This window comes from Ranitomeya imitator, chromosome 2 (assembly GCF_032444005.1).
Source record: "Ranitomeya imitator isolate aRanImi1 chromosome 2, aRanImi1.pri, whole genome shotgun sequence".
NCBI lineage: Eukaryota > Metazoa > Chordata > Amphibia > Anura > Dendrobatidae > Ranitomeya > Ranitomeya imitator.
Genome location: NC_091283.1, coordinates 535,642,797 through 535,655,716, shown reverse-complemented (window position 1 = coordinate 535,655,716; position 12,920 = coordinate 535,642,797). Strand labels below are relative to the sequence as shown.

The 12,920-nt window shown below is 41.2% G+C and overlaps 1 protein-coding gene across 1 annotated transcript in view; it reads right to left on the bottom strand.

The window, feature by feature from the left end:
* Positions 1-12,920, bottom strand: part of RND2 (Rho family GTPase 2) — a 218,510-nt gene that overhangs the window by 178,196 nt on the left and 27,394 nt on the right. The window contains exon 2 of the mRNA XM_069751884.1: positions 7,689-7,776. Within this exon, the coding sequence (XP_069607985.1) occupies positions 7,689-7,776 (88 nt within the window). The remainder of the gene's footprint in view (positions 1-7,688; positions 7,777-12,920) is intronic.

Here is a 12,920-nt window from a genome sequence, read left to right as displayed (position 1 = left end):
GGGTCTGCTTCACATCAAATAATTGAAAACGCTTCCTATTGATATCAATGGAAAATCTACATTGCTTTTTATACAAAACTTTGCTTCTGATGAGGTTTTCAATACAATAGCTTGAATAAAAAAAAAATAGTGACAGGTCACATTCTTAAGGGTGAGTGTACATACAGTCTTATGCTGATTTTGAAGCGGATCTGCTCCAAAATTCACAAATGTGACTTGTCACTTCTTTGATGTGGATGTACATTGAGTCTTTTTGCTGAGCTTTTAAAAGTTTCTTTGAGGAGGAATTGGTACATTTTTGGAAACAAAAAAAAAGCAGATAATCAGCACATGAATGTCTTTTAATAGTGTTGTCATAGCAAAATGCCAGGAAATATAAAAAACAAAGCAGCTTTATTTAAAACACGTCCTACCAAAAAAAGGAAAACTGCAGCATTAAAGACCTAATTAAAAAAAAAAATTAAAAATGCAATGAAGAATATCACAAGTAACCAATTTAGTGAACAGATGCTGAAAACCAGCAACATTAAAAAAATCTCTAAATATTAATCATGGGAACGTCAATCATGGCGGAAGAAATAACTGTTAAAAATTTTACTGAAGATTTGTGGCAAAATCCACGTATACTACAAACTAATTGTCACAGTTTTTGCTACAGATTCACTACGGATTTTTCTTCATTTATTAAAAATGGGCGAAATCTGATGTAAAACTCTGAGTGAAAATCTGCATATGAATTGACATTATGTAGATCTTAAATCTGTACCAGATGTCAATTCTGCACAGAGTTTTTATAAATTCTGTACGATACTGCGAAGGTAATCCACAGCGTAGTCACCAGGTGTGATCATCCCCTTAAAGTCACACAATGCAAGGAGCTGACCTGCAGCCAAAACACTGCAGAGCAATTAACACAGGTATTGTACGGATTAACTGTGGCTATAAAAGCGGCATCATTAGCAGTTAGCGAGCAGTCTGGTGGAGAGAAATTCCCTCATTACCTTCCTATAATATTTTCAAGGCAAGAAGTTTAACACAGAATATATTCAGGTATTTTGTTGACCACATCTTAATAGTTTATTAATTCGCCTGTAATTACAAGGCTTTTAGGATGAATGCATTACAATTAGCGCACAGTAAAAAAAAAAAAAAATGGGACTACGGTATATGGTCTACCAGGTACAGCTATAGTGTATCTGGTGTAACTACAATTCTCAACATACCCTGATCGCAGTAGTAGCTACACACCAGCTGTAAGGTTTATGGTCTATGTACAAGGCCTCATTCACACCAGTATTTTTGATCAGTATGCCAAAACCAAGAGTGTCCCAAGGCCGGGGTCACACTTGCGTGAGCAATGCAATAAACTCGGGCATCAATCCCCGGGACTGCCGCCGGCACTCGGGACCGGAGCGTGTGGCTATATAGAAATACATGCAGTAGAACGCTCCGGTCCCGAGTGCCGGCGGCAGTGCCGGGTATTGATGTGAGAGACTCGCACTGCACACGCAAGTGTGACCCCGGCCTAAAACACAGAGCAGGTGTCGATTTTACAATTATAGTTTTTCTCTAAGTTCCATTCCTGGCTTTGGCATACCGGACATGTGAATGAGGCCTAAAGCGGATAAGTCACCAGATTACACACAACAATCTCCATACGTTAATAGACCTGATGAAGAGCGAAAAAGGCTGCATGAGCCTTTTGGATAGTTTTTACTTTAATAGAAGTGTGAGATTTTTTAAGGGTCTAAATGCAGCTCACTTTAAAAGAGGTTTCTATAGGCATTCTTGCATGGATTTCAAAGAAAGTACATCAGCTTCATCAGGTCTGCAAGGTAAATTTAAATGTGTGTAATTTGTATTGCAAAATCTGATCCACTAAAAGGATCCTTTGTGACTGTACCACAGTGAGTTTTTTTGAGGAGCTGATAAACCATGAGTTTCTTAACAGAAACTATTTCAGCAAACGTTCATATTCTGAGAGTTTCTAGTGGAATCTTTAAATTTTCCTGAAGAGGTTTCCTGAAAGTGCATTGAAGAGTTTGGGAATTTTTTTATTTATTTACCGTAGTTAAGACTGCAAAGTTATTTTTATAATCTCATTCTATGACTAATTTGTCACATTATTGGTTTAAAGCCACTTGGTAGAATGGAATTGAGGGCACAACTTTAATTGGTGGTGTCGCAGAGTAAATCAGATGGGGCACATGGAACATCTTTTGGGGGACTGGCACAAGTGGGGACATTGTCCCTGTACATGGGTACAACTAAAGAACACTAAGGCTACGCACACATTCAGTATTTAGTCAGTATTTGTAAGCCAAAGCCAGGAGTGGAACAATCAGAGGAAAAGTATAACAGAAACACATCACCCCTTCTGCATTTATCACCCACTCCTGGTTTTGGGTTATGGATGGATATGGATGTAAAAATTCAGAATGTGTGAACGTGGCCTAAGCCCCAAGCTACTTAACATCTACAGCTACAAAGTGTTTCTCAAGAAGCAAACACCACATCAACACATTGGCAGGTATCAGGTATCACAAGGTAATCAATCCAAAGTGACCGCAGCACGTCCGCTGCCATGTGTTACTGCCAACTGGTACATTGGTCAGGCACAACACCTCCGCACAGGGCGTGCTCCAATGGAGATCAGGAACAGGCTTGCTCCACCGCAGCAAAGGTGTGATATTTACATGGATATCTATTGGAATGTGATTCAGTAATTATAAGTTGTCACAATCTAAGGAAGGAAGGAGGAAGTTGAATTGAGCAATTTGACTCTCATGACCCTCTAAGTCACACCAGACATTGCAAGTCACAGTCTAGACGGGATTCAGAAAATACAACTTTATGACACAAGTTACCTGCCCACAATTCACAATTATGAGTCATTTGTGGCAGTTATTTGGAATAGGACGGAGCTTTGCTTCCTCAACCCATTGCTAAAAAAAAACTGAATAAAAAGCTGAATTTTTTTCCTCCATTCCTGCATTAAATTAGCCCAGTGTGACTACAATGTTACAGTCGATATTTTACAGCTGCCGGCGGCTCATAAGAAGAGCAGTAAAAGCCAATATCTGAATCTGGAACGTTTTCAGCGGTAATGGGAATTATTAGGAGGCTGTATTTTTTCCTTGTGTTTAGAGTTATAGCCAATAGCAAATAATGGACAAAAAAGAAAAAACACCCTTCTGTCCAGAGTCCACATCTGGTTCACATCAGCCTGAGCAAAGAATGTCTTCTTGTTTCCTGAAACCTTACGCTTGATCAATGTAACACAGTTATGATAAAATGTTTACTGCCTCTTTCTAGCTGCTTAGATATTGCTAAAATATATATTTCACAACAATGGCAACACATTTAAAAGAAAAAGGAAGAGAACACTCTGGGCAAAAGTGATAAAATGTATTATGTCTATTGCATGGTCCGGGTATCAGTTATCAGTTTGTCTGGGTAAAGGTACCGTCACACTTAGCGACGCTGCAGCGATACCGACAACGATCCGGATCGCTGCAGCGTCGCTGTTTGGTCGCTGGAGAGCTGTCACACAGACCGCTCTCCAGCGACCAACGATCCAGAGGTCCCCGGTAACCAGGGTAAACATCGGGTAACTAAGCGCAGGGCCGCGCTTAGTAACCCGATGTTTACCCTGGTTACCAGCGTAAAAAAACAAACAGTACATACTTACATTCAGCTGTCTGTCCCTTGCCGTCTGCTTCCGCACTGACTGCTGGCCGTAAAGTGAAAGCAGAGCACAGCCACAGCGGTGAGTCACCGCTGTGTGACTCACCGCTGTGCTGTGCTTTCACTTTCACTTTGCGGCCAGCAATCAGTGCAGGAACCAGACGGCAAGGGACAGACAGCTGAATGTAAGTATGTACTGTTTGTTTTTTTATGCTGGTAACCAGGGTAAACATCGGGTTACTAAGCGCGGCCCTGCGCTTAGTTACCCGATGTTTACCCTGGTTACCAGTGAAGACATCGCTGAATCGGTGTCACACACGCCGATTCAGCGATGTCTGCGGGGAGTCCAGCGACCAAATAAAGTTCTGGACAGCAGGGGCCTGATCGCTGCTGCCTGTCACACTGGACGATATCGCTAGCGAGGACGCTGCAACGTCACGGATCGCTAGCGATATCGTCTAGTGTGACGGTACCTTTACACACATTAGGTGTCACATCCGATGTGGGATGTGATATGTTAATAACCCTCGGCTCCAGCTCTGCTGCGAGCATGATCCGAGTGTCAGTGCTCTGTGCTCCGATCCTCTCGCATCACAGAATCACAGCACAGCTGCGGAAGAGACGGAGAAAGTAATTTCTTTATCTCATCCATTGCCGGCATCCACAGGAATCGCACTAGACTCAGGTGATATCCGAGTGCAGCGCGATGTTTCACACGTACCCATAGACATATATGGGTGCGTGTGATCCGATTCATGAATGCAACCACAGCAGGTTGCGATTGTTTTTGCATGCAGATTCGGCATACAAAAGCAATCGCAGATGTGAGGTGCCCCAAAGGTTAACATTGGGGCAAGTGCATTCCGATTATCGGATTGCACTTGTCTGATTACATCACAAGTGGGAGCGACCCGTTAGATCAGGGGTGGGGAAAATCAGGCCCCAGGGCCATTTACGGCCCTCGATGAACTTTTATCAGGCCCCCGAGCAGATTCTCAGGGACCGCATTCTTGGGCAGGGAGGTGTATTTTGCAAACAAACAAACTTCATTTCTTCTTGCTCTGTTAGCACACACGCAGTGTTCACTACTGAACAGTGAAGGGCGTGCAATGAAAGATTACGTCCTGACACCAGTGCCAGAGCCAGGATGTACTTTGTGGGTGGAGGATGGTATAAATATCCAAATGGCCCTTGGCAGAAAAAAAAGATTCCCCACCCCTGCGTTAGAAAGACACTAACATATTTAGGGTGTTAATGTGCCCATTTGCTAGCTCTCCAGACTCACCCATACACAATAAGAGGGACCAGATGTTCATGTGGTCTATGTGAGGGGTACAGAGTAAAGCCCCCTACACAAAATAGGTGTCAGATGGGATTGTTTGGCCAACAGCCATCTTTACAGATTATTTTTAGCCCCAGACAAATGCATGTAAGTGGAAAAAAATGCCCCCAAAAACAATGTATTGTACTTTACTTGTAGCCAACCCCTACATAGTCTGTAAAACAAAATGTCATATAGATATATGATGTAGGATGGCTCTGTGATAGAAGTACTTTATAGCTTATAATGACCCAACGGGGGCGTTAAGAATGTACGGACCATTCCCAAAAGTAATATTGTGACTACTAGTTAAAAACCATTATGAAAGTCCAGAGGTAGACATGACAAGATATGCTCCATTTGGTGAGCCACAGTTACAAGACACGCGACACCAGGATACACCACACTGACATATAATATCAGTAAATTAGTGTGAAATCCTTTTGAGCTCAATATATTGTGTCCAGAGATCAGTACACGTCCCACTGAATATATAAATGTCGCCTCACATGTCGGATTTACTCTTGAGCAGAAAGTGCTTGATATGCCGCTGCGTTGCATCACGGGAACACTCCACCACATCGGTGTTGAAAAGCTCTTTATCACAATTATACTCGGAAAAAGAAAAAAAAAAACAGCTCTTCATAGCACAACACACATTTATACACTTATTAGAAAATGTTTATTAAAAAGAAAAAAAAATTGTTATTCAAGTTAAGACTGCGTTTTAAGATGAAGAAAGCAATAAAAGTGTATAATGATAGCTTCTCCACGCATTAAACTAACAGGGTATTATCCGGACGTTACTTTTGGTATAAAACACATTTATTACTTCGCAGCACGACAGCTTCAAATGCCAATAACTGTATATATAATCGTTGGTGCAACTTGCTGGCATTAAAAGTGATTTATGTTCCCATACAACAAGTGCTGCCAGCAAGTGGGAGGGACCGGCCCAGAAATATGCCCCGGCTACCATGTCTGATTTATTAACGAGCAAAATATTCAATTCCCTTTATATACATGATATACTCACTTCACGTGGATTAAGACTCAACCAATGTTAGAAAGGCAGCAGCTAAAATATGTCCTTATTTACAAGTAAAATTTCTGGGGAGATATAAATCATTGCCCTCCGTGCTCAGGAAGAATGCAAAGTACTGCATCTTCGACTGGCAAGTAACACCCGAGCCCAAAAAATGTCTAACAAGAGTAATAGAGGGTTAAACATGACACAAAGCTGTATTCTGTGTAAATCAATGGCTTAAAGGGGTAATCTACTAGGACGATTTTATCACCTACCCCACTGGTTGGGTACAATCTTCTAGATCAGTATGGATCAAATCACTGGCACCCGTACTGATAGGGAGAAAAGGACACTTCTCACTGTTAGAATGGAACGGCAGTGCACATGTTCAACCACTGTTCTATTCATTGTCTATGGGATCTTAAGAAAAAAAACAAGAGCAGTGCCCGGCTGTTTAAAAGAGAATAAATAGAGTGGCAGTCGCTCAATTGTAATGGGTATAAAAGTGCTCCGTTGTGTCAATATGACCACTGAGACCCCCACCAATCTATAAACTAAGATCAGTGTGAATCAAACTGCTGTGACCCACAGTGATCGGCTGAACAGGGCACTTCAATCCCCCATTAGAATGGAACGACAGTGTGCATGTTCAAATGGCGCTTCATTCATTCACTATGAGGCTGGCGGAAGAAGCCAAGCGCAGTTCAAAAGAGAATGAATGGAGTGGCTGGCGCTCCATTTAACAGGTATAAAGGCTCCCCTTTCTGCCGATTATTGGAGGTGACAGTGCTCAAACCCCCACTGATCTGCAAGATCTATCCTGTGGATAACTTATCTTCACCAGACAACAACTTTAAGGACAGCTTGGGTCCACCAAAGTTCTCTTCTTCCTGCCTTGTAGAGCAGGAGACTCAATTATGGAACACCATTCTGTGACACCCAAAGACCCTAATAGGGCATATGGAATGGGGGGGGGTGTCTTTCTTAGACCACCCGTTAAAGCAGTTGGTCCTATAGATGCCCATAGATGTCAGTCTAACAAGCATCTGACCAAGAGCTCTCTCTCCTGACCTACCTATGCACATGATCAGTCTTCTAGGCCATACATTCATGTGTTTTAAGTGGGGATTGGGGGGAGAAAGTTCTGCCAGTGGTTAACTTTCCTAAGAGTAAATGGATCAGGAGTTTAGATTGAAACTTCATGCTTCCTCTATCCCCCACATTATTTGAGGGCAGGATTGGGAGGCCCTATGCACAACCGATAGTCATCCGTTCAATCCTTCAAAAACCAAATATGTTCAGAGCCTAGTATGTCTACCCATAGCTGCAGAACATGATGTACATTACAAAGTGTAAGCATTTCATAAGGTTTATTAGTTTTCTTTTTAGGGGACCACATTTTTCTATTCTAATTTAAAGATGAAGATATAAGTGTCATTAAGATTCAAGTTTAAGAGTAGTAGTTCTTTTAAACTAAGCAACTTCTATTTCAGATCGTGTCGCCCTTTAAAAAAAAAAAAATACGAGAGGAAAGTTTTGCTTGGAAATCCAGGAAACCTCTAAAATGCTCATTATTTCCAGCTCCAGATCAGCACACCTGCCACGCTGTGTAACTCCCAGACAGCCTGCCGATACAGAGCAGAACAGACTCACCAGACGTGTCCCACATGTTGAGCTCGATTCTCTGTTTGTCTATCTCGAAACTGGCCGTGTAGTTCTCAAACACAGTCGGGACATAATTCTGAAATCGAGGGGAAAAGAGTATTACATAAGGCTTTGAACACACAAAGAAAATACTATACATGTACAGACACATAGGATGGAATTCTTACTCATTGTACAATTTGGTTTTTCAGGTACTTGTCCTCTAATTGCTGTTTTTGGTTTGTTCCATTGTATTTTATTTCAATCTTTACTTTTCCCAAATTTGTTATACGCTTTATAAATTGAGTGGGGGAAATAGATGGCCTGGAAGAGAAGACCATGCTCCACCAGCGTCCCCTTACATACACTTCTGCTAGGCTGCACTGAGTTTCTAACAGCAAGATATAGCCATCTTAAAGTAATACACAGCCTCCTTAGGGACCAGCAAGGCAGTTGTGGGGAATCAAGATTCTCTACAGCGGCTTGGCTTTATATTCTAATAATAGACAGCTGTGGTGAATGAAATTGCCCATATTTATGCAAAGTATCCTCAAAGTGCAGTTACCATTTAAATAGTTAGATGTGCACTCTGTACTGCAATCATGTGAATGGAATATCGAAACACTATGACCATCCACACACGGCTGTCGGCCAAACGATGCTCCGGACCATCATTTGGCCAACAGCCGTCTCAGCCAACTAGCCGATAGATAGAGAAAGCCGAATCACACGTCAGCCAATCTATTATTTTAGGCAAAACAATTTGATCGGCAGTCAAAAATCGCACATGCCTCATCAACATCTCTCTCAACTATCAGTTGTCCGCCGCCCCCATACATAGTAGACCACCGGATGTTGATATTGGCGGGTTCTGTGGACATTAGTCTAATGTGCATGGGGGCCCTATAACTTGCGTAATTAATTAATCTAACGCTTAAAAAGGGGTGTAACTAGGGTGTGCAGAAGTAGCAGTCGCAGGGGCCCTGGTTTTCAAGGTGGCACAATAGCCCTTCATCACATAAGACAGCACTATTATAATTAATTAGCACATGGTAGTTAGTAGAGGCTTGGGGCTGTTCTAGAATAATAGGTCTTTGTTGTTAGCTATGTAGTGCTCCTCCAATGGCACCTTTAGGCCAGCTTCACACTTCCGTTTTGTGCGAGGGCCTTGACGTCAACAGCCTCATATGTCTATTAAGTAGTTGAGTTTAGTACCGGTCATTGAGACAGTCCAAACTGCAGACGTGTGAAGTTGGCCCAAATGTAGCAATTGTGTTATGGAATAATTCTCCAGTGCCCACTTTACAAATGTGTTGGCAATTATATTTTTGTTTTCTTTTCATAACCTTTCTAGCACAGAGTAGCATTGGGTATCCATCAATTAATACAAATACCTAAAAAGTAAAAATGATATATTTTCTTGCTGTCATATGCAAAATGAGAGATAACCCAGCAAAATATTACACAGAGTTGTGCCAGAAGCCTTTGATATCTAGGCTATATCTGTAGCTCCCATGACCTATGATAACCGGCATCCAATACAAAGCCTCAACACCGTCTTAACCCAATATTTAAAACAAATAAGTGATGACATGATCAATTTAAAGATGGTCTTTTGCAATAAAAATGTATTTTTTTTTAATCTGGTGTAAGTGTCGCTATTTTCCTGAAAACATCATTATTTAACTATGTGTTATTCTGTAACGTCTGGTCTTGTCTGTACATGTCCCCATTAAATTGTAAAGCGCTGCATAATATCTTGGCTCTATATACGGTAAATAGAAATTATTATTATTTCTTGTGTCTTAGCCTTTCTGAAGACGTCCATACAGAAAAATTGATGACCACACCCACTTCGTTAACAAGACTACATTTACATACAAGGAACAGGGGGTCATATTTCAAGACCAGAGAGGCACAGAAAAAAAAAAAAACACAGATTCAAAATAACAGCAGCAAATACAGCACCAAATACAGCACATCAGAAAAATTACATATTTATAACAATTGACAGGTTATTTTTAAATTACCAAATAGTTCAGCAAAACCACCATGGAACTACAAGTCTCAGGACCAAGATCTCTGTTAAAAAAAACCTGTCACTAGATTCATACTGCTCACACTTATCCTAACTAATGATCATTTACCGCCTTAGGGTATTGAGAAATTTCAGCAATAATATTTTAAAAAGTAACGATTTTTTGACACATAATTAAAAACATAAGGTACATAGAAAAACTAGGGATACTAAAAAAACAGGGTGGGAGTAAACCTCCAAAATGGGGATGTGTTTGGTCAAAGGCTGGGCCTCCTAAGCAATATCATGTAAAGCTCAAACAGCAATCTAATGCCCAAAGTTATATACCATATATCAAAAGATATGGTTCTCATAACCAGCAAAAAAAAAAAGGAGCGTAATTTAAAGGCAATTGTTGTGGACAGACTACAGCACTAGCACACGAGGGATTATCACAATTAACTGGCACAAATACAAGTTAACAAAATCAAAGTATATCAAATGTCATTAGTGCCTGAGAGCGTTAGAATTAGTACCATGCATCAGGAAGCAAACACAGCCATACATCCCCAACCCCAACGCGGTTTTCGCAATAGCATCTTCCGAAAGCTCTCAGGTGATGTGTCTCCGGTTTCCTTCAACAGACGTCCTATGTTATAGAATTTATTTGAGTCACAATTCTAAAACCATATAATCATTGGTACAGATCCACCCGTAGCTGCAAAAACAAACAAGATTTTAGGGTAAAAACCCTCATCCCAATGTATTTTTACCCCACAATAAATCACTTGTAAGGCCACATCTAGTATAAGAGACCCACTTTTTAAAAAGGATAGATATGGAGAACTCTTCATAATCAAACTGTACGAAGGCGGAGACAGTGACACCAGCGCTGATTGGTGCCGGGCACCACGTGTCACAACACCGCATTAGAACCCCGGAACCGCGAGTGCAGACACCGCTGGAACAGCGACGGCACGAGAGGAGAGTATGATTTTTTTTTTATTTTATCGGGGCCAAATATTTCATTCAAAAACGGGTTACCCTAGTAGTGGAAAAACCCCTTTAAGAGCCAGTTCCAAAGTGAGCAACTATGTGAGAGTAGGCCTCTCCAGTGATGAAATGTTGAAAAAATGGGCTTGGTTAGCATAAAAATAAGGAGAAGATCTCATTTATACAGTACAGATCAAAAGTTTGGACACACCTTCTCATTTAAAGATTTTTCTGTATTTTCATGACTATAAAAATTGTACATTCACACTGAAGGCATCAAAACTATGAATTAACATGTGGAATTATATACTTAAAAAAGTGTGAAACAACTGAAATTATGTCTTATATTCTAAGTTCTTCAAAGTAGCCACCTTTTGCTTTGATGACTGCTTTGCAGACTCTTGGCATTCTCTTAATAAGCTTCAAGAGGTAGTCACCGGAAATGGTTTTCACTTCACAGGTGTGCCCTGTCACGAATAATAAGTGGGATTTCTTGCCTTATAAATGGGGTTGGGACCATCTGTTGTGTTGTGCAGAAGTCTGGTGGATACACAGCTGATAGTCCTACTGAATAGACTGTTAGAATTTGTATTATGGCAAGAAAAAAGCAGCTAAGTAAAGAAAAACGAGTTGCCATCATTACTTTAAGAAATAAAGGTCAGTCAGTCCAAAAAATTGGGCAAACTTTGAAAGTGTCCCCACGTGCAGTGGCAAAAACCATCAAGCGCTACAAAGAAACTGGCTCACATGAGGACCGCCCCAGGAAAGGAAGACCAAGAGTCACCTCTGCTTCTGAGGATAAGTTCATCTGAGTTACCAGCCTCAGAAATCGCAGGTTGACAGCAGCTCAGATTAGAGACCAGGTCAATGCCACACAGAGTTCTAGCAGCAGACACATCTCTACAACAACTGTTAAGAGGAGACTTTGTGCAGCAGGGCTTCATGGTAAAATAGCTGCTAGGAAACCACTGCCAAGGACAGGCAACAAGCAGAAGAGACTTGTTTGGGCTAAAGAACACAAGGAATGGACATTAGACCAGTGGAAATCTGTGCTTTGGTCTGAGGAGATCAAATTTGAGATCTTTGGTTCCAACCACCGTGTCTTTGTGCGATGCAGAAAAGGTGAACGGATGGACTCTACATGCCTGGTTCCCACTGTGAAGCATGGAGGAGGAGGTGTGAGGGTGCTTTGCTGATGACACTTGGGGATTTATTCAAAATTGAAGACATACTGAACCAGCATGGCTACCACAGCATCTTGCAGCAGCATGCTATTCCATCCGGTTTGCGTTTAGTTGGACCATCATTTATTTTTCAACAGGACAATGACCCCAAACACACCTCCAGGCTGTGTAAGGGCTATTTGACCAAGAAGGAGAGTGGTGGGGTGCTAGGCCAGATGACCTGGCCTCCACAGTCACCAGACCTGAACCCAATCGAGATGGTTTGGGGTGAGCTGGACCGCAGAGTGAAGGCAAAAGGGCCAACAAGTGCTAAGCATCTCTGGGAACTCCTTCAAGATTGTTGGAAGACCATTCCCGGTGACTACCTCTTGAAGCTCATCAAGAGAATGCCAAGAATGTGAAAAGCAGTCATCAAAGCAAAATGTGGCTACTTTGAAGAACCTAGAATATAAGACATAATTTCAGTTGTTTCACACTTTTTTAAGTATATAATTCCACATGTGTTAATTCATAGTTTTGATGCCTTCAGGGTGAATGTACAATTTTCATAGTCAAGAAAATACAGAAAAAAATCTTTAAATGAGGAGTGTCCAAACTTTTGGTCTGTACTGTATGTATGAATAAAAACATGCAGCCAATATAAAAGGACTTGCTTCCAAAGACATTAAAAATGATCAAGGGGCATTCATTATGTGTGGAAACAAGGCGTTTCTAGCAGATAAATGGAAATGGTTCTTTACAGTTAGGGTAGTCAGATTGTGGAATGCCGACCACTAGAATAGGCAGATCAGCAAAAGAGGGCTGGGTGGTGAGCACAGCAAATGGCATTGTGGGTTATAAATATTGTAAGCATAGAGAATGCAAAACTGGTGGAGAAAGGTTGAACTTAACAGACCAAGTCTTTTTACATCCTATATAAGGCTACCTGTAACTATGTAACATGACAGCTCTTTGTCTCCTAGCTTTCCACTATACACACATATTTCCTCGATTCCTTCACATTTCAAGCAGCTAGACCTTCTCATTTAGGCCTCTTTCACATTTCCA